At 51.0% G+C, this 23,456-nt stretch overlaps 1 protein-coding gene across 4 annotated transcripts in view; it reads right to left on the minus strand.

Annotated features, from left to right (window-relative positions):
- VIPR1 (vasoactive intestinal peptide receptor 1) overlaps window positions 1–10,503 on the minus strand; it is a 34,471-nt gene extending 23,968 nt beyond the window's left edge. For 2 of the 4 annotated variants that reach the window (XM_023231657.2, XM_023231654.2), the window contains exon 1: window positions 10,287–10,500. In XM_023231657.2, coding sequence (XP_023087425.1) covers window positions 10,287–10,364 — 78 coding nt within the window. In that variant the 5' untranslated portion in view covers window positions 10,365–10,500. Of the gene's footprint in view, window positions 1–10,286 lie in introns of all 4 variants that reach the window. The other 2 variants (XM_023231655.2, XM_023231656.2) reach the window with 2 other exon arrangements.
- Window positions 10,504–23,456: the final 12,953 nt, after the last annotated feature.

The raw sequence follows: 23,456 nt of genomic DNA on the forward strand, positions 1-23,456 counted from the left end.
GGGTAGGGAGGATTAAAGAAGTAAGAGAGCACCTCTAGGATACCACCAGGCCTCCCCTGTCTCTGCAAAGTGAAGAGAAGGGATGGAAAAGCCCAAGCTTCTCCCCTGATCCTCCCTGTACCCTGGCCAGGGATCAGGGGTGGGTCAGACCATGGTGACTGGGGACACTGACCTTGTGGAAGACATGTGAGAGGGGGTGATGGCTGTCTGGGAACAGCCAGAAAAAAGTAGGTCTTGGGAGCTCTTAGATGGGTTAGGGTGGGTGAAGGCCTGCATGGAGGAAGCGCTGGGCTGGCAGCAGCTTCTGCGTCTTTGGCTTTAGAAAAGTGGCTGCTGGCCCCGGCAACCCCACACCAGTTTCCTTATCTCTGCCTGGGGAGAATGTTGGTTTCCACCAGGGCCATAGGAGAGAGTCCAGCAAGACCACTCCAGAGTCAGACATTCTCAGTGTCTCCTCCAACTTGTCCCTCCCACCCTGGGACAGGATCCTTACCTCCCTGGGCCTCAGTTTCTCTGTAGGCTACATAGGCCTCAACCACCTCTCTTGCTGACTTAGAGATTTCTTGAAGTGGGTCTGTGGGAAGGACATAGGTGGGAGACCTTCCTTTAAGGAGGTCCCTCCTGGCCTGCAGGGACCAAAGTGCTTAGTACTTTGACCATTGTTTTAAGTAAATCAGCTCCATTTACTGGGATGTGCATCCCAGCTGGCAGCCAGCAATCCATTGCTGTGGAGGGAGAGGGGTCCAAGCCGAAGCTGAACAACTCAGTGCCTAAGAGGCTGCACAGCCAAGTCCCTTCTACCCCAAACAGCTCTCTCATTCCTGTTGAGAGCTCTCTGGTAGAGCTTCTGTCTCACAGGTCACCTGAAGGCCAACATTCCCAGAAGCAGCTAGCACCATGGTTGACCTCGTCCAGGTTCAGGGAAGGCCTCCCTCTCCAAGACTCCTTTAGATTTCCCCAGAATCCAGACCTCACCTGTGTTGCCCTGAAAGCTGCACAGTGAACATGAGCTCCATCTTGCACCTTTACCAGCCAACCGGAGTAAAGACATTAGCTGGTAAGTCATTTAAAACGTATTGAAAGTAACGCAGTTGTGTGATGGAGCGTGATACAGTTATTCGTATAACTGTTAAAAGATAGGAGGCTTCAAGGAAACTGTGTCTGTGGTTCCTCTTTGGGGTCATGTGCTTCCTCTCTTTTCCATAAGGGTTACTCAGCCTGAAATGCTCAAGACACTCTGTCTCAAGGGATTTGTGGCTGGTTCATCCTCAAGTATAGGGGGAAGAGTGGCCAGGTAGATCTCAGAGGTGGCTTCTGGAAGAGGAACCTGGGTACTGGCCACCCTGCCTTATATCCCATCATTGGTCTGTCTTGCCTGTCTTGGAGCACGTTTCTCACCAAGGTACCATCCCAACCCCATTTCCCACCAGCAATAGGGTTCATTCTACTTTCTGGCCCCTTTCCAGCCTCTCCTGATTCTCCTGTCCATTCTCACCTCTCATGACACTGTAACCTGAAAACAGGATGGATATTAGTGAATATTTATTGTTTCTGCCTTCCACCATCCTTTACTCTCTTCTGGTGCCATGTTCTCCTCTGTATCTAGGAAACAACCTCCTTCCCTACCTCCAGTTCATGGAGTGCTGATGAACTCTCTTCCAGGGGATTGACATGTGACCAAGGCTTAAGTCAATCAGAGCATTCCTGGCCACAGTGCCTGACACATAGCCCGAGTCAGGCTACTCAGAGCCAGGAGGCTCACTCCTGGGACTTTGGATTAAGTGATTAAGCAAGTGAATTTCTTTTTCCCACTGGACTGGAAACCTTAAAGGAAGCAAGGGCTCAAGTTTCTACTGTTTTCTTCTTGACAAGTGGAACACAGGGATGAAAACTACACAGCTGAAGGCAGAATGGAGAGATGGAGAAAAATCAGGTTCTCTTAATATTGTCTGGGTCTGTGAATGCAGCCATACCTGAAACCAGCCCTACTGCTAGCAACGTGAGCTGATGCCTTGCCTTTATAGCTTGGCTCAGTTGAGTTTTCTGTTGGTCGCTGTAAACAAAAGTGTCCAGCCTTGCCCTCTGAGGACAGGACAACGGACGCCCTCACTTTCTGGGCCATCTTAAGCCAGGACTGTGGCCATGTAGTTTGCCAATAAATATTTGTTTCCCAATCACCATGGGTGCCTAGGATTTCCGGCAGCTTTGGCTTGCAACTCTCTGAGGGTAGAAGAGTGTTGGGTCAACTTCTCCAGCCAACTCTGTTCCCTCAGCTGCACAGACACAGAGCCTTTCCTTAGAGGCAGTTTGGAAAGAAAGGAGGGGTGGGTACTGAAGCCTGTGGTGTTTATGAAAGAGTGGGTGTGGTCTGGAAGATGAGCTCTCTTTTTGTCACAATTTAGTTTAGTGTTGAGCCCTATCTGGGGAGGGGTAGAGGAAATGGAGACCCAAAGAGGGACCTGAGGTCACCCAGCAAATGCGCATTCCCAGATGGAACCTAAGTCTGACCGCTGATCTGGACTGCATCAGTCCTCCACAGCCTCGCCTTGGGTCCTCTGGTCAACCATTGCCCTTTGAGGGACCGGGCCAGGGCAGCTCCCTCTAGTCCTTATCACTGAGGAATTCAGGCAGACTTTGGACTTCCTCTCCCACTTATTTATTTCCCTATTCTAAACATCCTCATTATCCCTCTGGACTTCAGGCACACAGAGAAAGTTGAAAAATTCCCTGGCTGAATATAGCCAAGCCTACTGATCTTGGGGAAGTGTTCCAGGGTGGGATATAGCTAGAGTCTGGGCTTCCTACAGAATGGTTATGCTGTACTCATTCTGTAGAGGTAGGTCATGGAGGATGTGCAAGTTAGACAATTAGAAGTGGAGTAAGAGCACCCCAGAAAGTAGAGCAGCGTATGCGCAAGCATGGAGGCATGAAAATGCCTAATACATGCAAGGTTTCGAGAAGCCTGGTGTAGCTGCAGCAAGGAGTTCCAGGGGCATCGGGAGACAAGTTGAGAGATGTAGACTGGGGTAGGATTGGGAAGGGCCTGGAATGCCAGTTTTCAATGTGTACTTTCACTCCTAGGCCATGGGGGCCAACAGAGACTTGAACCAGGAGACTGAGGATGGGGGATGCACATTTTACAAAGATCCCTCAGGTTGCAGGTGGTGGGGCTGAAAGCTATTGCACCAGTCTAGGCAGGAACTACTGAAGCCTGGGCAGGACAGTGGATACAGAGAAGAGGGGGCATAGAGAGGAGGGGGCAGGTGGAATGAACAAGACTTGGTTAGTTCCTGTCTCCAACTAGACTCAGGATTCTCCTGCCAACTCCCTGTCATTCACCTCCCACATCCAGCTAACACCATGGCAGAGGACAGAAGAAGATCAGGATGGAGGAGATGCTGTGGACTTCTTCAGTCTTGCCTGGGTCCCTTCTGGGCTTAGGAACTCCTGTCCTAAAGAAGGTGCTGAGAGCCCAGCCTGGCCCAAAACTCTCCAGCCTCAGCTCAACTGCAGGGTCAGGCTGTCTTTACGCTTACTTTTTGGAGCTCAGTCTGGCACAGGAATTGGTGAGGGGCTAGAGAGAAAGCCCTGCTTTTGCCTCTCCATGTGGGGTTCTCTCAGATCTGGAGCAAAAGCTAGGTGTGGTGATGGGGGTATGGGTGAAGATGCTGGGAGTTGTAGCTGTTAGATGCAAGGGGCTCTGAAAGACAGGGTGGGCCATGCTCAGGTTCGTAGGTCATGTTCAGTCTCCTCAAGGGAAGCCTGAGACCACAGCTACTGCCTCAAACCAGAAGCCCCAGCCTCGTCATCTGGGGCCAGGGAACTAGGGCAGGAGGAGCCAAGTAGCGCAGCAGGAAGCATGAGTCCCTCTGAGGAGCAGCTGGTCTCTGAGAGGAGCACAAAATGCAGCAGGCTGGATAAGGTGAGGCAGGAGAAAAAACTGTCTGCAAATTACCAAGCATGAGGAGCCTCCATGGATGATTTGTGCTTCTGAGGTTTGTCAAGAGGGCTATTTTACTTTTTTCCTGCCTGCGACTGTTAATAGAGGCAGGGGAATGGGAATTAGAGGACAGGGGGCTCAGGAGTGGTTCCATTTACCCTCTCCCCCATGACCCCAGCCCTTTACAGAAACCATCTCATATCTCATGACTTATTTGCTCTACTCCGCCAGCCCCCTGCTGAAATCATGGGGTAAAAAAGAGACACGGGGGAATGGAGGAGCCAGAGAGAAAGCAGTGTGATCACAGGCACACAGGACAGCAGCCCAGCTTCCTATCCTTGCTAGCTTTTGCATGTGAGTGGGCGAGGACGTGCAGACCTTGTAGTTGGGAGGCAAGAAGGGAGAGAGGAGAGAAAAAGTGGGAGGAGGGAAGGGCAGGAAAGGAGCAGGTAAAGAACATATGAAGGTAAGTTGGATCACGGGATCCAGGAGTCACAAAAGAAAGGAGAAACATGCTCCCAGCTTTGCAGAAAGCGCTAAAGGAAGTCAAAATAAGACTTCCCCTCACTGTGGAGCAGCCTGCTAGGGTGATGGGAGTGTGTAATAGTTTGAGCTGGGCAGTGGTGACACAGGTGTATACATATGTCACAATTCACTGAGCTGTCAATTCGGATTTGTGCATTTTACTAATTTAAAAAATATCTAAAGTCCCAGCACAGCATGGACATGCCATAGCCCACCCTGGAATTAGTAGTCCCCTCTTCATGAGGTGGCAGAGCCTAGTTCAGACCACAGGTTCCAGAATGAGACTGTCTGCCGCTTCCTGGCTGGATGACTTGGGCAATTTACTCAACCTCATCTATAAAATGGGGACAACAACAATACCACCTACTTCTAGAATTGGGGTTGAGGGTCACTTGTAAAAGACACCAGCCAGGCACCAGGAGCATTAGCAGTGACTGTCAAAGCTCTAGTCGTCCTCATGCCAGGCTGCCCCTGCCGTCCACACCCAAGCCTAGCCACAGCTGTAGTGCCTTGCATAACCCCAGGCAGGCTGAAGTTCCTACCTACTGACAAGTGCCAGCCGTACCGACCAGAGGTCTCGAGTCTGCCAGTTAGCTTCGCCCTGTACTAATTTCTCTTCTCTTCCTTGTTTCTTTACATCCCTTTGCCAACAGCCCAAAGCCTCCCTGCTGCAAATTCTTTTTTTTTTTTTTTTTTTTTGCCGCCTCACTTCCTCTTAGGGAAGGCTGAACTCTGGTAGAAGAGGAGAATGAGAACTGTTGTGTGAGGGTTGATAGGGTTGGGGAGGAAGAGGGGGAGACAGACGGATACAGGATTGTGCTTGGGAGAAGAAGAACTTTCCACATCTCAGAGTGATATCAAGACAAGGGCTCTCATAATTAGCAGAACCCAAGCGCAGACATTTAGCTTGTTCCCATCTAAGGGTTCTTCTTGGAAGGTTTCTTTCAGGGGCATGAAGCCTTTATTTGCAGAAGAACACAGGCTAAGCATTTAGTTTAAATCCTCTGCTGCTTGTTTGTGATCCTGGCCACACCTAGGAAACTGAGTTTGCAGGACTCAGCTTATAAACACAGTGCCTGTGGGTGACATTGGTGTTGGAGCCACCTGCAGAGGGCTGGACTCCAGCACAGGCAGCCACAAGGCTATGAGTCCTTAGTACATGGAGGTTGGTTGGTGACCTCTTCCCCCTCCTCTGGTGACCTGCTGTGCAGGAAGAACTTGTTCTGAAGTTAGGTAGTAGGAGGCACTTCCTGAGAGATACTGGGCAGCATGAGATGGGCTGCATGAAAAGACTAGGTCCTGCCCAGTGGAGCCCAGCCTGACTCTCACTGCCAAGACATCTGGCTTTCTCCCTTCCAGCTCGCTGGACAGTCCCGTCAGACACAGACATGAAACTCCTGCGAGAAGACCAAGCCCTGGATAATATCACCACTCATCCTGTGGCGCTTCATTACATTCCAACTGGGGATATTTGAAAGATATTAAGCAATTCCTGTCAATTTTGTTAGGTGTAATGACAGTATCATAGTTATATAGAAGAGTGTCCTTTGGTTTTAGAGATGCATTCTGAAATGATTTGGGGTAAAAGGTCAGGAAGTTTATAATTTACTTTAAAATACTTCAGCCCAAAAGCAAATGAAGCATATATTAATTGTTAGATGTTAATACTTGTCAAACCTCGGAATTGGGTATTTGTGCGTTCATGATAATATTCTCTCTGCTTATTTATAAATTTTCACCAAAAAATTAAAAATTTGAAACACTATACATGTGGTGGAGAGATTAAACTGCTTTTTCTTCTTCAGAAATAATTCTAAGGGGCCAGGTGCGGTGGCTCAGGCCTGTAATTCCTAGAACTTTGGGAGGCTGAGGCAGGTAGATCACTTGAAGCCAGGAGTTCGAGAACAGCCTGGCCAACATGGCGAAACCCTGTCTCTACTAAAAATACAAAAATTAGCCAGGCATGGTGGCGGGAGCCTGTCATCTCATCTCCTAGGGAGGTTGAGGCAGGAGAATCGCTTAAACCCGGAAGCTGGAGGTTACAGTGAGCCAAGATCACACCACCACACTCCAGCCTGGGTGACAGAGCAAGACTCCATTTCAAAAAGGAAAAGAAAAGAAAAGAAAAGAAATACTTCTAAGTTATGTGAGAGAGTTTGTACATACTGACATTTTCAATAGGTACAATAAAAATCATTTTGTATTGGGAAGTCAAATAGGGTAAGGCAGAATCTGGGGATTGAACAGAAGGGGTTAAGAAAGTGACTAGGCTTTGCATAGTCCCCAGGCCCCATTCCCTGCTCCATGGCCAAAGGGGCCACAGTGAAGGATCCAGCAATGGCGGATTGTGGCAGGTAGAGGTTAGCGCCCCTACCCTTGTCTCATGGTCCACGTTGGATTTCCATGAGGCTGCCCACGGTATGAAGGCCCATCTGCTCTGAGAGGCCCCATTGCCTACCTAGGCCTGGAGCCTTACCCCCAAAATGTTTTGGCCACCTCATGAAGACACCTCCCCTAAGTCCACGACTCCTGCCTGCCCTGGGAACCCCTGGGCAGATGAGGGCCAGAAATAGCTGTGTAAGGTTCCACAGGGCTCCCAAGCTGGGGACGGAGGAGAAGGGATGACAGTCACACAGTTCATGTAGCCACCCTCACAGCCTTTACCTCCTTGAAAGCTCACAGAAGTCCTGCCTGAAAGACAAACTCCATTTCACAGAGTTTGAGAGTTTGTCTGGTGCTCCAGGGGTAGATTATGTCCCACTCAGGAGGCAGAGTTGGCTCCAGCCCAACCCTCTCCTCTCGCTTCTCCTGCACACTGGGCCAAGGCCTTTCACCTTCCCTTTTGTGGTGAGGAACCCGAGGCCCTTCCACAGAGGTTAAAGACGTTCCCAAGGTCAAGCCATTGCCATGGAGTGGAGTGAGGACCAGCTCTCCTGTCCCCAGCCTGGGCTCCCCAAGGATGCCCTACAAACCTCGGAGAAGGCCTAGTCTTAGTGCACCAGGACAGGAGGGTGGAAACTTCCAAAGGGGCTTGCTTTTCCAGCATGGTACCCTGGGAGCCCTGGCCAGGCCTCACTGAGGTGGTAACCTCACTTGAGGAGGAGCCTGACCCAGATGCAGCCATGTTTTCCAGAGCTCATAGGGTGGCCTGCTGGGGGCCAAGAGGGCCTGGGCAGCTGTGGTCAGCCTCTGGAGAGGGTAGAGTCAGGTGGCAGGGGCAGCAGGATGCCGGTGGCAGGGTGAGGCCTTCAGGAGCTGGTGGCCACTAATCAACCTCAGAGTGGGGGAGAAGCCAAGCCTCTCCCAGCTCCTGGGACTCCTCCTTCTGGGGCCAGGCCCATTGGTCCTGTCAACAGAGGCTGTTTTATGGTTTAGGGTGAAAGATTGGCTCATCTGGTCAAACTCTTCAGAGAACCGTCCTGCTTCTTCCAGGGAGCCTCCACTGACTGTTCCTCTCAGCAACCCCTCCCCCGGTTCTAGGAGACTGTACCCCACATCCATCTGGGCCCTTCCTCCTAAGTCACTGGGTCTAGTCTCCCATACCAGATAGAGAATTTTCCCAGGAGGAGGCCTGTGACACTCCTCCCCCAGCCTCGTGCTGGGCATTGCCCTGAGCTGCTCTGCTTCTGGATGAGGAGTCCCTGTGTCTGCTGTCTGGGGGGCAGGGGCAGTGGAAGGCTTGACAGGTGACCTTGGAGCAGACTTCCTCCTCTGAGACACTGGAGGTTTTCTTTCCTTTTTTTTTTTTCCTCCCTGTTCAGAGATTTCCCCTTTCCAGGCTGAAGTCAGGGCACCATAAACAGGAGTGATAAAGCCTTGGGCCTTCAACCTGAACTTTGCAGCTGCCATTTTATGACTCTGATAACTCCTGGCACCCCCCCTAACCCCTGCTGTCACACCAAGTCCAGCTAGAGCAGCACTGCCTGATGTCCATTCCATGAGGGAATGATTGGTAGCTGGCAGGGAGGAAGGAGAAGCAGGGAGGGAAACAGGGACCCCTCACTCCAGCCTGCCCTCACCCAGTCCTGGTTGAGTCCCTTCTCCTCTCTCTGTGGACCCAGCTCCTGCACTGGACTGTAAGGAATATGGGAATATAGAGACCCCAGCCCCTGACCTCGTAGGATGGCCAGAATAGCCCAGCCTGGGAGGTGGGTAGGGCTGAAGGGTGGAGTTAGAGGGGGAAGGGTCGAGTTGGTTGGAGCAATCAGGGAAGGCTGTCTGGAGGAGGAGATAGAGTTGAGCACTAAAGGAATAAGATGTGGAAAGACAGGGGGAGGGTAGGCATTAGAGGGAGGAGACAGATTTGGGCTGTCTCTGAAGTGTGAAGCAGAAGTGGCCTGATGTGAAAGGAGGCCTTTCTGAATCCACTCTGCCCCTGAGCTCAGAAGCCTCTCAGGATGGAGGAATGGGGTGTCAGCAGTGGTTCCAAGATCCCTGGCTCATCCAAGAAGAGTTTGAGTGTCTTGAACCTGGGGTTGGGAGGGCCAGAGGGTTGTTGGAGAGGCCTGGAGGCTTCATGCAAGTTGTGCCAGAGCTGTGGGCTCTGGGACAGAGTTTGGTGAGATTTTGAGTGCTCAAGAGGTTGGTCTCATGGCTGTCATGGGTGGAGGTGAGGCTCCTGCCAATTGTCAGAGGTCTGCTCCTAGGACAGGCAATGAGCTTCCCGTGCCCAGGGTGCTCAAGACATCCGCTAGATGGAAACACAGAGATTCCTGCTCTGGTGGAGGTGATGGTGAGGGAAATGATCACACGAGAGAATTAACTAGATAATCAAGATTCCTCACCCTGGCCCAGCCAAATTGGAGTGGGCATTTAAGGCCCTACCTAAGCAGCAACTCTAGATTATTCAAGGTCTGGGGTAGGGAGAAAATCAACCTCTGTCTAGGTCTAACTGGTGGCAGACAGATGTGGCTCTTGTGTCTCTGGACCTCACTTTGCACCATCTGTAAAATGGGCTTCAGTAGACTCAATGAGTGCTGAGGTCTTCCCTGTTCTAGAGTGAGATGATCCATGCATCTCCTGCCTCAATCTGCCTCATGGCCCAGGTAAGCCATCCACAGATACACACATCACACCCACACATGGGGCACATGAGTACACATGTATCAAGAGCATACACATACCCACGTTGAGAGGAAGCAGAAGTGGGAGGAAGAGAGAGGCCACTGCTTGTTGGCATTGGCTTCCTGCTCAGCTCTCTCCGTGCACAGGCCTGGCCCCTCCTGTTAACCACCACCCTTAGCCCCTCACTGCTCACCAGCTTCCACCTTGGGCTCTGGTACCTTTTTGCTCTGCTCAGTGGGAGGGCACAGGGAGGGATGTGCCTGTCACTCACCTGATCCCAAGAACCCCTTCTCAAATCCTGGGGCCCCCAGCACTGGTTCTGCTGCTGACACCTCCAGACGGTCACAGCACACAAGGACGGCCCTCACATCCTCCCTCTCACCTACGGTGTACCAAACCTTCCATCTCAATCGGCCGCAGTACCTGACCCTGCTCCCACTGACCGCCCCACCCCACTGCTCACCGGCAACCACCACAAGAAAGGCAAGTCTGGGGCCCACTCTTCCCCACTGCCCCTCCACTGATGCTGTGCCTGCTCCGGGCTGCTCTGGGAGGGACTGGGCACCACCAATATCCCAGCCCTCGCGTCTAGGTTCGGTCTGGAGCGGTGGGAGGAGGCGAGACGAGGTGCTTGATGTCCCCTATTCCTCTTACACAGACACGCGCACGGATGGCCCGGCTCCCGCCGTCCCCCACCTCCCCCACCTCCTGCAACTCCCAGGCTGCCGGGACTCAGGGCGGCCGGGCAAACACTCACCGCCGGCCCAAGGGCGCAGGCGAGGGCGCCTGCCAGCACGCATAGCCAGCGGGCGGGCAGCGGACTTGGCGGGCGCATGGTCTGCCTTGAGCCCGCGGCGGGCGGCCCCGCGCGGGCAAAGAGCTGGCGGGCGGCGCACCAGGCGGGCGATGGCCGGGAGCCTGGCAGAGTGGCGCTGGCGCGGTGGCCCTAGAGCTAAGAGGCGCAGCTCAGGGCTGGGGGCGGGCCCCGGGGGCTCGTCTGACGGGCGGCGGGTCTAGCCAATGAATGGGTGGAGGCGGGGCCGCCGCGCAGGTATGGGGCGGGGCTGGGGCCCCCTGCGAGTGAGGAAGCTCTGCTCTCCCTTTGCCAATCCCACACCTCGGTCTTCCGTCGTGAGACATTCATAGGCCTTCGCCCCTTAAGGCTCATCACCTGGGAATCTCGAGACCCGAACACGTCCCATCCTTCCATGGTCCCACCTCCGTACGCCCCCTCAGCCCCACCCCAGGGCGCTCCTCACGTCTACTCTCGGAGCCACCTCCTCCAGGAGGCCTCCCAGCCAGCCTCCCCATTTCCCACCTGTGCGCTTCGGAGGGCTCCTGCGCGCAAACCCGATTACGAGACAAGAAGTGCCACTTATCTTCCCAGGCTGCTAGCTGAGGCCCAGCACGTGACCTGGGGCTGAGAGAGATCGGGTTGTTTGATCCATTTTCAACAGCCCGGATTCATCCTTCGCGCCGAAGAAGCCGGGCGAGAGGAAGCGAGGGCTCGAAAGAGGCCCGACTCTGGATTCCTTGGTGTTCCCTACTCTCGGGTGACCTGACGGAGCGCGTTCAGTACCTGCTGGGTGCCCTGGCCCTTCAAGCCTCGGGGGACCTGCTCCAGGGAGGATGGGTTGTCCGCACCCTCGCAGGTCTCGACCAGGGCACCTCACCAGGGAGGCTGGGCTGCAGCGCCCTCGCGTGGGGAGCTAGGTCTGCTCCCAGCCCGCGGGCCGACTCCGCAGCTGACCTAAAACGAACCACAGACCTCCTCCTCCTCCTGAATTCTCTATTTTATAGCTGGGGATACTGGGGTGCAGAGAGGGGCCAGGACCCTGGCCACCTGCCTCTGGTGCTAAGCTTCCAACGGGTGGCGGCTCGGCCTCCAGGTGACACCGGGCCAACCCCTCCTCTCGTTTATTCTTCCCTGGAACGGGGAGCGGGGTCACCAGCTCTGCGCCCTGGGAGCGCGTCTTCTTGTGGACCAAGCGCAGGTGGCTGCTGGCCATCTTTCTACGGGCTCGAGCCTGCACAATCGAGGCTGGAGGTGTGGTCGCGGCGGCAGGATAGGGTGGCTGGCGGAGCAGTGTGATAAAAGGCGGGGCGGAGTTCGGTGGAGAGGCGGAGGGGGCAGCGGGTCCCAGCGCCCTGAGCAGAATGTGCCGCTACCTGAAGGAGGTCCCGCGCTAGGCTTTGGCTGAACAGCAGGCGCGCAGGAGCTCCCTGAGGACCCACCAGGGCTTCCCTCCCTACAGCGAGGGAGCGTCGGGATGCTGCCATGGGTTGGACTTGAGGGGAGTCGGGGGAAAGCCGGGAAGGAATGAGTGCCCTGGCCCTTTCTTCAGGGCGTGCTTACACTTTTTTCTACTCTCTCTTCTTCCTCCCCTTTTTTTCTCCCTTCCAGCATTCCAGCCCCTGCACTTGCTCTTTTTCCCTTCCCCCCCTTCCCTTCATGCCTACCTCCCTCCTTTCTTCCACGCACATTTATTAATCGCTTTCTGTGTGCCAGGCCCTGTGCTGTGCCCTGGGGGCACAGAGGTGGATGGGCGGCATCCCCTTGCCATGAGGGGATCTTGGGGAGCTACTGTGCTCCCTGCAATTTCTACCTCCTTCCCGATATAATCAGTGAGCCTGGACACAGGTCCTTCCTTAGATTTGGGAGCTGTAGAGATGCCTCTGTCCTAGCCTTTCTTGAGTTTGTACTCACTCTCCCAGTGGTGGGAGGGTTTGAATGATCCTCAGCCCTCTCCTCAGCTCTCTACACCCCGGACAGCTGCTGTTAGCTCAGAAATCAGGGGTCTTTGTCTCTCCTTATGACCCTGTGTACCCCGTCTCAGGTCTCAGTTCCCTGGCAGGACAGTGGAATTGTGTCTTTTTCCTGCGAAGTTACTTCTGCTGGCATGGTGTCCTAGGAGCCCTAGATGTGAAGAGCACATCTGCAGGTTTGGGGTGTTGTGAATCCTCAGACCCCACTCCTCAACACACACATACACACACAGCACCTAGCCAGCTGCAGGATGCTGAAATCCTACCATTAATGTGTCATCCCCCCCGGGTTGTTGAAGTTCTCCTGCTCTCCTAGAGGACAAGGTTTTGGACACTTCAGGGTGTATGATGGGTGTGAGGATTGGAAAGGCAGACCTCACTTTGCCATGTGACCCCCAGTGGACGGCTGGTGTGCAGGATGAAGAGGGAGGGAGAGGGACTGGCTACCAGTGGGGATGGGCTGCCTTCCCCTGGCTCTGGAGCGGGGCCCACACTACCCCTCCTCTGTTGGAAGGCTGGATGGCCAGGCTGGAGGCAGTGAGTGGCCAGTAAGGCATCTGATGCCTTTGCAGGCCTTGCTCCCCGGAAGGGAGCAGGTGAATCAGAAATAATTGTTTCCTTGCAGATTCTTTGGGATAAACATCACTTCTTTGTTCTTTCGGAATTGTTCTCCTGGGGTATCCACCCTTCCTTACCTATCAAAGGGCACAAAACATTCAGAAATGAAAAAAGCAGAAAGAAAATAGCAAAACCAAACAAAAGCCTAAAAAATTCAACCAACATTAAATGTGACCATGTTTCAACTAATTGCTCCCAAATGTCCTGTCCTGTGTTCTGAGGCACTGGGGGGAGGGGGGTCAACCATGGGCCCACTCTTGGGGAGTCCTGTAGAATCTGCTGAGGGAACCATCCTTTTGTGCACCCAGTTGATCTGGGAAGGCTTCTTGGAGGAAGAGGGATGTCAGAAGCAGAGGTGGGGCCGACGAACAACCTGAGGGAGTAGGAAGCCTGTGGTTCCAATCTCCCCACCCTGTCCAAAGCCTAAGCCCCTCTGGAGTCTACCTTGCCTTCCCAGTCCGCGTTTGAGGAGGAGAGCCATAGTCGCCTCCTACTCTCTGTTCCTCCATGTCCTTCTTGCTTGGATTCCTCCCTGGGGTGGTCTGTTCTGAAGTCTTCCCTCTGCGATCCCTAAAACCTGTCCCTAGTCTCCAGTCCCATCTCATATCCCTTCTGGATGTCAGAATCACATGGGTGCTAAGGACACAGGAGGTGGCGGGAAAGAGAGAGAAGTGGAGTCACTTGCCATCCCCCGTGACAACAGGCGTGGCACAAAGAGAATCTGCAGTTACTCATTCTGAGCCTGCCTGGCTTCCTGCCTGTCTCTTCCATGCGTTGTGTGCCGCCCTCGCCTCCTCTCAGAATCGTGCACTCTCTGACTTTAAGACTCCCAACTCAAGGCCTCCATGGTGGAGTGGGAAGGAGGCTGGGGAGCCACAGAGTGGCCTTGACCTGTATGGTGGAGGCCAGTCCAGGAGATGGTGAGGAAACCACCTGGCTGGGGCAGTCACTGCGCTAGGATTCCCCTGACAGAGCCACCCACGTTGCTGTGTGGATGCCAGCAACATTTGCTTTCTCTGGGCTTCTAAGTTGAAGGGACCTACACTTTTGGTCTTTATCCATAGAGTGGGGCTGGCAGCTCCGGGAATATGGAGTGATCACCACCTCCCCAGGGTGCACCTTCTTTTGGGACCAGTTCTTCCTGTGAGAAGATGCACCTTAACTCCAAGCTGTAATTTGGTGGAGGGCAGGAGAGGCCTGGGCAGTCATTTAAAGGATAAATACTCCCTTCATCCCTTCCGTAACAGCATGCAGTGAATATCATTCGTTCACCCTTCACGTCTCACCACCTACACTCATCTGGGGGTTGGGGATGTGACTGTGACTTAGACATAGACTGTCCTCTGCAGGGAAGCCTAGCACTGCTTGGGTGTGGGGTTGTGGGGGATCTTCTGGTGGTGCTACAACTGCATCTAGGAAGAAAACCAAGTTCACAGGAGAGCAGGTGATGGAAAAAGAATCATTCTGACTCAATAGATTTGGAAATGAAGCCCAGGGACAAGTTCTGAAATGGCCATCCCTGGTCCTGGAGGCTGAGTCTTAGAGCTCTGTTGGGGGAAGGGTGGTCCTAACTACAGGTGTGTCCGTTCAGGTCCTCTAGTGAGCAAATGCCAAGGTGGAGTTAGGAGTGTGAATGTTTATTGGATGGCAGGGGGACCTGTGAGAGACAAAAGAGGAGAAAGTAGGATTGGACAGAGAGAAACTCCAACTGTGATGCAGATCTGAAAAAGTCTCCACCAATTTGATAGCAAGTTCCAGGGCAAATGCTGGAATAGAAGCCTTAGTAACCCTACTGTGCTTGGTCAATGTCTGGGGCTGTCTGGGAAGAGTATTGACAGACCCAGTCATAGACTTATTCACCAGAGCCTGAAGGCAATGTGGCTAGAGGCTCCAGCTCATTGCCCTCCTCACAGTTGAGTGGCAAGCTCTTTCTAAAGGGGGATCCAAGTGATGCCCCTTTACAACTGCCACAGAAGGGAAACTGAGGCATGGAGAATAAAGTGTGTGAGAGAACTCCTGCTCCAGGGGATAGAGGAAGAGGAGACCTAGGTCCTAGCCTTGGAGCTCCTGGTCTGGGCACAGAGAGGAAAAGCCTGAGAACTCCTTCCCTCAAAGCCCCAGGGCTCGGTTTAGTCCAGGGGCTCAGCAGTCTGTCACCAGACAGCTTAGCAAGGGGGTTGTATTAGTCTGTTTGCACACTGATGATAAGGACATACCTGAGACTGTGAAATTTATAAAGAAAAAGAGGTTTAAGGGACTCATAGTTCCATGTGGCTGGCGAGGCCTCACAACCATGGCAGAAGGCAAAAGGCAGAAGGCAGGCAAAAAGGGCTTGTGCCAAGGAACTCCCATTTATAAAACCATCAGATCTCATGAGAGTTATTCACCACCACAAGAACGGTACGGGGGAAACCACCCCCATGATTCAATGATCTCCCACCAGGTCCCTCCCACAACACATGGGAATTATGAGAGCTACAATTCAAGATGACATTTGGGTGGGGACACAGCCAAACCATATCAGGGGTCATGGTGTTGGGAGTGTGGGAGACTCTAAAGGGGAGTACTGCTCCACCCTGTTTTCAAAAGCAGCCACAGCTTCTGGTCAAATGCTTGCTGCAGCGCGTGTGTGTGTGTGTGTGTGTCCGTGTGTAAGAGAATGTGAGTGTGTGTCCTTGTGTGTGGGCATGAGTTCATACAGACACATCTACCCAGCCAGGGGTCTGAGAGCAGGGCTTGACCAGTGTGTGCAGGGAGGAAGTAGAGTTAGGGGCAAGGTTCAAGGTAGGTAGGGCAGAGAGGGGCTGAGTTTCAGAGGGTGCCCATGACCACGGACAGCACTGCCTCATCTCCCAGAGCTCATTTTCCGAGGCAGTGAACTCCTGAGGGGGGTGAGGCCACTTCTCAGCCCAGGGAGAGCTCAGACTAACTCCACAGGGGATCTCAAAGTTCTCACGCTCACCTCCCCCTTCCCAGTCCTGCATTCCTATGTGTAGCTGACCTTCGGCAGAGATTCTGGAAAAGCGAGATAATGTAGGCAGGACAAAACAGACATGGAGTTTAACACAATTGATGCCACCAGAGATTAGTGTGTGTGTTAAAAATGTGAGGGTATCCACTGGGGAAAAAAAGAAAGTATGTAACTCCCAGATAACCAGAAAAAAAGAAAAATGAAACTAAGAAAACTTCACGTATCCAATAAAAGATTGTTTGTTTGGGAGGATTAAAAATAAAGATTGTTTGTTTGGGAAGATTAAAAATAAAGATTGTTCGTATGAGAGGATTAAAAATAAAGATATATGACAAATAGAAGCATCGAATCATGTATCAGAAATAATTATAAACATGAATCATCATAGTCAGTAGGAATGAGTGAGAATTTCAGATAGAAAACAAAAGGCACAAAGTGGATAGTTCATATTGTCAGACCACTCAATCTCTCAAGAATATATAAAAATGCCAAGCATCTATGCATCTAATGCTATAGCCTCAAGTTATGTAAAAAAGAGGGACTGTCAAATCTACAGTCATAATGGAAGAATACCCTTCTCTCAGGAATTCTTTTCAGCTCTCAGAATGACAGCCATATCTCCCTGTATGTATATATGTAACTAAAAATATGGTGTCCAGCAACCAAAGCAAGTTGCAGAATGATATGTATAGTACAATGTTACTTTTATAGAGTTAACAATACTATCTGCAAATAATACTATGTAACTTTTATGGATACTAAGTATGCAGTAAAAGTGTAAATCATGTCCAGGAATGATAAACACAAAGGCATGTTGTTAGTTACCTCTGCAGAGAGAGGCAGGGAAGTGGAATAAGGGAGATGTATTCTTTTTTTTTTTTGAGACAGAGTCTTGCCCCAGGCTGGAGCAACATCTCGGCTCACTGCAACCTCCAACTCCCAGGTTTAAGTCATTCTCCTGTCTCAGCCTCCCGAGTAGCCAGGATTACTGGCACACACCACCACACCCGGCTAAGTTTTGTATTTTTAGGAGAGGCGGGGTTTCGCCATGTTGGCCAGGCTGGTCTCTAACTCCTACCACAAATGTGGCTGCTTGAAACAGCACTCATTATTATCTCACATTTTTTAGAATCAGAAGTCCATATAAGGGTTAGCTGGGTCCTCTGCTTGAAATCAGAGTGTCAGCCAGGACTGTGTTTTCATATGAAGCTCAGGGTCTTCTTCCAAGTTCATTCAGGTTGTTCAGTTTTCATTGTTATTCCAAGTTCTTTCAGGTTGCTCAATTTTTTGCAGCTATAAGATTCCCTATTTTTTTTATTGGCCACTGACTTGGGTGTCATTCTCAGCTTCTAGAGGTTGACCTCAGGTTCTAGCCATGTGACTCTCTCTGTAGGAAGTTCACAATATAGAGGTTTGCTTTTTTTGACAGGCCAGCAAGAGAGTATCTGCTGCAGCTTTGAAGCTGCCTAACTTATGTCTCTGAACTCTAGAACCTCCTTTTAAAGGGCTCACCTGATTATGTCAGGCCCACCCACACTCACAGGGAGGGAGGGGATTATACAAAGTGTGCACACCAGGAGGCTGGAATCTTGGGTGCCGTCTTAGAAATCTGCCAGCCGTAGGAGGGATACACAGGGGATTCTGAACTGCACTGAATATTTTATTTCTTTAAAAAATACCTACAGCAGGCCAGGCATGGTGGCTCATGCCTATAATCTCAGTACTTTGGGAGGCCAAGGAGGGCAGACCACAAGGTCAGGAGATCGAAACCATCCTGGCGAACATGGTGAAACCCCGTCTCTACTAAAAATACAAAAAACCGTGCGTGTTGGCAGGTGCCTATAGTCCCAGCTACTTGGGAGGCTGAGGCAGGAGAATCGCTTGAACTCGGGAGGCAGAGGTTGCAGTGAGCTGAGATTGTGCCACTGCACTCCAACCTGGGTGACAGAGCGAGACTCTGTCTCAAAAAATAAAAATAAAAAAAATATAAAAAATAAAATCTACAGCAAATATGACGTTATATTATAGTCTAATAAAACTGGGTGACAGACGCTTTGGGTTTGATTTTCTTATTCTTTTCTCCCATATGTTTGGAAATATTCCACACAGATAATTAATAAATTTTAAAACACTAGAAATCACCCTTCTAGGCAATTATTATGGTAAGGAAGTAAAAATTGGAATTATACATTATTTAGAAATGAATAACAATGAATATTAAAATAAGAGATATGAACATTCTAGTAACTGGAGGAAAATTTGTAGCCTTAATTACATTGATAATAAGCAAGAAAGACAAAATTAGTGAAACAAGTAACAGCTAAATATACTAGAAAAAATAATAAATTAAATCCAAAGAAAGAAGGAATTAGTAACTATAAAAACAGAAAACAATGAAATAAAAATAAAATATTGAATTGATTAAAGTAAACTTACCTCTTGAGTAGACCAGTAAATAGACAAAGGTTTAGCATGGCTGATCACAAACGAAAGTGGAAATATACAAGAGAAAGGACATACTTCCAAGAACACAGTATATTTGAAAGCTATGAGGGAATACTATCTTAATGCCAATGTATTTGAACATCTAGGTGAAATGGGTGCTTTTCGAGAGAAATACAAACTATTAAATTTACCCATAAAGAATGCCAAGCTCAGTTTTATAAGAGAATTATATAAACCTTTAAGACACAGATAATTCCTATGTAATCAAACCGTTTGAAAGCAGTGAAGAAGGTGAAATGTTTTCCAACATATTCTATGAGGTATCGTAATTCTGATACTAAAACAAAGCAAATATATGGTAAGTAAAGAAAACTGTATTTCCGTTTTATAATTTCATGGATATCAATAAATATAGAAATCTATGAATTAATTTAATACATATTTAATGTCTACTGTTTAATTAATATTCATACATGAATATAGAAGCAAAAATTAAACAACAGGGCCAATAAAGTACAAAGTTGTCTTAGTTCCTGAGCTAAGACAAGGGAGACAAACCACTGCTGCCCTACTGGGGAAGGTTTGAGGCAGGTCTGTTGTCAGCTGCTGTGCCTTAGGCAGGGCGCTGCTGGCCACTGCCTGGTGAGGTGAGGGGACCTGGGCCCAGGGCAGGTGTGGGCAGAGGTAGCCTCAACTGCCAGGTGAAAGTTGAGACTGGAGGAAAGGACCCTGGCTGGTCATAGAGTGGCTGCCCTCAACAAACCAGATGTTTCCAGAAAGGGATGGGCCCAGAGTCTGGGCTCCCATGGACTGAGAAGTTAGAGCACAGCCCAGGTCTGTGCCACTCTGAGGAGGACCTTGGGACCCTGAAGAAACGCCCAGAGAAATCCAGGTACAGCCATATCCTGATCCTTGCAGAGCAGGGGTGGGAGTATCTATTTAACTTTCTTTTGACCCATAAGCCAGACCTGGGTTCTGACCTGGGGCCTTTGCAACAGCCACTGCGTCATTCCCCCAATTGAAGGATGGGTTCTAGGACTGGGGCCAAGCTTGTGGCGAAGACCAGGCAGAGAGAGCAAGAGATCTGAGCTAGGTTGGGGAAGCTCAGCTCTAATCCCTCCTCTGTCCCCCATTGCAGCCACAGGTGTCCAGCGTAAAGTCCTCTAGGGACCCTAGGCCCCACTGTGCCCACAGGCAAGCAGCCATGCTCACTAAATGCTTCTTCTTTTTTTTTTTTTTTTTTGAGACAGAGTCTTGCTCAGTTGCCGAGGCTGGAGTACAGTGGCACGATCTTGGCTCACTGCAAGCTCCGCCTCCTGGGTTCCCGCCATTCTCCTGCCTCAGCCTCCCAAGTAGCTGGGACTACAGGTGCCCGCCGCCACGCCTGGCTAATTTTTTGCATTTTTAGTAGAGACGGGGTTTCACCATGTTAGCCAGGATGGTCTCGATCTCCTGACCTTGTGATCCGCCCGCCTCGGCTTCCCAAAGTGCTGGGATTACAGGCGTGAGCCACCGCGCCCGGCCCTAAATGCTTCTTCTTATCCTCTTTATTACTCTGATGATTACCAGAGTGCCGGCCCCATGTTCAGCCCTGGGAGTGTGTGTCTACTCTCCCTGGGGAGACATGGCTAGTTTAGGGTCCCAAGGCCCTCTTGAGAGTGGCACAGTCCCTGATGGCTGCCCACAGTGGCCAGGTAGGCTGGTGCCCTGCCACTGGACAGGGACTGTGGCCTGCAATCTGGGGTCTGCAGCAGATAGCCTCAGATCTCACTGGAGCCAGAAGCCCCCCGGCTCCCTCCTCGTCTTTCCTTCATTTGGGTGGAATCTCAGTCCATGGACTCAGGTTCAGGAAATATGGCTTGTCTTTATTTTCTATAATTCAAGTTAATTTTGACTTTATACTCTCATTACACCGGAATGGCAAAAAATAGAACTTCAGCCTTTCTTGGGTTCCTGCGTGGTTTGTTCTGGGAAAATGTTAGAGTTCTCCTTCCTTCTCGCCCTCCATTGGTTGCTGGTTCTGCCAAGACCCACAGTAGCCCAGCCTGCATGGTCCTGGCAAGTCCAGGGCCTGGGGCTTTGGGGACTGAGGATTTGGTGTGGCTGGAGCCTGGTGTCCAGGGCCCAGCCTCCTGTGTACCCTGCAGTCCCCTTCCTGAGGTGGGAGCAGGCAAAGAGCAGGTGGGGAGCAGGTATTGAGTCTAGTGCTGCTCAAGGGAGACAGTTTGGAGGAAGCCCAGGGAAATTCTCCCCTTTTCCTCCTGGGTCCCCAGGCTTGCCACTTGAAAACAAATGCCTGGACAGGAAGTGTCTTGAGGTCACTTCTGCTTTTCTTGCAGCCTCCACCCTCCTCTGCAGTGAGAGGAATCATTTCTGGGAGAAGAACAGCAAAGACCATCTCATGCTCTCATTGCCAAGTTGGGTCCCTAACGCTTTTCCCAGGTCCTCACCTCCATTCCCTTCCAAGTGGGGTTGGGACAACCTCAGGCTGTGGTGGTGCTTGCTCTGCGGAGGGAGGAGAGGCCCCAGTAGCACCTCTTTTCTCCTTTTGAGGAAACTTGGTGAAGTCAGCACTCAGCAAGGAGAGCAGGCCCGGGAAGCTGGGGGTGGTGGTGACCAGGGGAATCAAAGTGGGGCTGCCTGACAGCCTAGCTGCAGAGAAAAACCAGCTGGGTAGGACCACCTGTGCAGGGCTGGGAAGGAAGCCAGGAAGATGTTTGCTGAAGATAAGAGAGGCGGGAGGAAGAGAAAAGAGGAAGGAGAGATAGGGGAGGAGGGATGAGGAAGGAAGGGAGGATGAGGAGGGTGGGCAGAGGATGGAAAGTTGGGAGAGAAGAAAAAAATGAGAGGGGAGGAGGGAGTGGGGAGGGAAGGAGAAGCCAAATGCCAGAGCCAGGGGAGGAAGGGGAAGTCTTTTCTTCCAAGTGCATCCCTGACTTCTCTCTCTCATCCATTGCTTCCAGTCTCAAGTCATCTTTAACTCATCCCTCACCTGCTTACCTGTTCACCTGCTCACTACAATCACTTCCTCAGAATCTCTGGCACCCCACTCTCCAATCTCAGTATCTGGATTGAGTGTTATTATTGTTTGTTAAGAAGAGCTTCAGGCCGGGTGCGGTGGCTCACACCTATAATCCTAGCACTTTGGGAGGTCGAGGACTGTGGGTCACTTGAGGTCAGGAGTTTGAGACCAGCCTGGCCAACATGGTGAAACCCCAGCTCTACTACAAATACAAAAATTAGCCAGGCATGGTGGCGCACGCCTGTAGTCCCAGCTACTTGGGAGGCTGAGGCAGGAGAATCATTTGAACCCAAGAGGTGGAGGTTTCAGTGAGCTGAGATCACGCCACTGCACTCCAGCTTGGGTGATACAGTGAGACTCCGTGTCAAACAAATAAACAAAAAAACAAAAACGAACAAACAAACAAAAAGAAAGCTTCAAAATACATGAAGTGAATAAAGTATTATAATGATCTTCCATGCACCCATCACTTAATTTGTTTCCTCTGTCCCTCTACCTCAACCACGATCATTTTGGATCCAACTACAGATCTATCATTTTATCTGTAAATATTTCAGTGTGTACCTCTAAAGGATAAGGACTTTAAAAAATAACCACAATACCATTACACACAACACCATTTTCACTCCTAAGAAATATGACCATTCCTTAATAGCATTAAATATCCAATCATTATTTAATTTTCATTCCTTGCCTATAAGTGCTTTGATTGATTATTTATTTATGTATTTTTACCAGTTGTTTGCTTAAATCTGATTCACACATTCAGATTTCACACAGAGACTCCTCTCAATCTCTCTGCCTGTGCTTCTCTTTTCCTTGCAGGCTCTCTTTTGAGGAAACTGTGTTGTGGGTTCTGCGCACGAGCATCCTCCTGTCAAAGTTTGTGGCTTGTGTCCCTGTGGTGTTATTTAATACATTTCTCTCAGACTGATATTGTGGAACACATTTTAAAACGTCGGCGAGATCCTGTGGCTCCTTAGTTCTGAGCATTTACCAGGCCCTGAGTGACTCCTCCATCACGTCCCTTCACCTCTCTTCTTGTCTTCTGCTCTCCCTGAAGCCATACCAGCCTCCCTGCTATTTTGAAAATTTATTCCTAGACCCCTCTTGTTTTTTGGTCTGTACTGGCAGCTCCCTCTGCTTGGAATGCTCTTCCCCAGTATTCCCATGGCTCCCCACATCTCTTCTTAATGCCAGTCCCCCTCCTTAATACTGCAAACAGATCCCTTCCCCCTAACTCCTAAACCTCTTTACTCTCTACTCTGTTTCATAGCACTTATCACCTTCCAAGGTGTTGCGTCTCTAGGGTACCTGGAGGCAGTTCTTACATCTGCCCTTTTCTACCCACCCATTCCTCCCCTCTGGCTCCCAACCCAGTGAGCACTGCCTACTTGGTAAGGGACTTCCAGGCCAGGTGCCAAGGGAGGGGAGGAACTGGCCAGACCAGCTCACGCCTCTGTTTGCACAGGTCTGGGTAAAAATAGCCTCAGCTATGCACGCCTCTCTCACTTCCTCTTTATTCTGGATCCTGCCCAGGCCTGAGTCACTTGCCAGCTGTGCTTGCCCCTAGGCCTATTCTTGCCTGAGATGGGACGGGACCCAGAGGGACAAGGACAGGGACCCTGACAGCTTAGCTGCTCTGCTGCAGCCCATGTGAACCTTGACGCCTGCTGCCACTCCAGGAAGCCACCCTGAATTGACCGCTGACTTCTTTTGCTTTGTGATGACCCTAGCTTTCAGATTATTTAACCCCTTCTTTGGGGGTAGGCCTGTCTGTCCTCTGTCTTGCATGGGGAGGAACTGGGGTGGGAAAAAAGCAAGGAGGAAGCTGGACTCCTGTCCTGGGAGCTCCCAGGCTAAATGGGGAGACCAGAGTCTCTTGTAGGAATGAGGCAGGGTGTGAGTGGAGACTGCAGGCAGAGCTTAGCCTCTCTGGGTGGTGCAGATCAGAGGAAGGGCTTCGTGGGAACTGTGCTGTCAAGGAAATGGAGGGTCGGGGGAGAGGTCTTGGACTGGTTGTGGAAGAATGCATGTGGGTGTAACCTATGGTGGGAGAGTGGAGAGAAGGTAGAAGGCAGAAGGCTTGCTGGAGCTAAGACCAC

This window comes from Piliocolobus tephrosceles, chromosome 2, assembly GCF_002776525.5.
Source record: "Piliocolobus tephrosceles isolate RC106 chromosome 2, ASM277652v3, whole genome shotgun sequence".
In the NCBI taxonomy this organism is placed as follows: Eukaryota; Metazoa; Chordata; class Mammalia; order Primates; family Cercopithecidae; genus Piliocolobus; species Piliocolobus tephrosceles.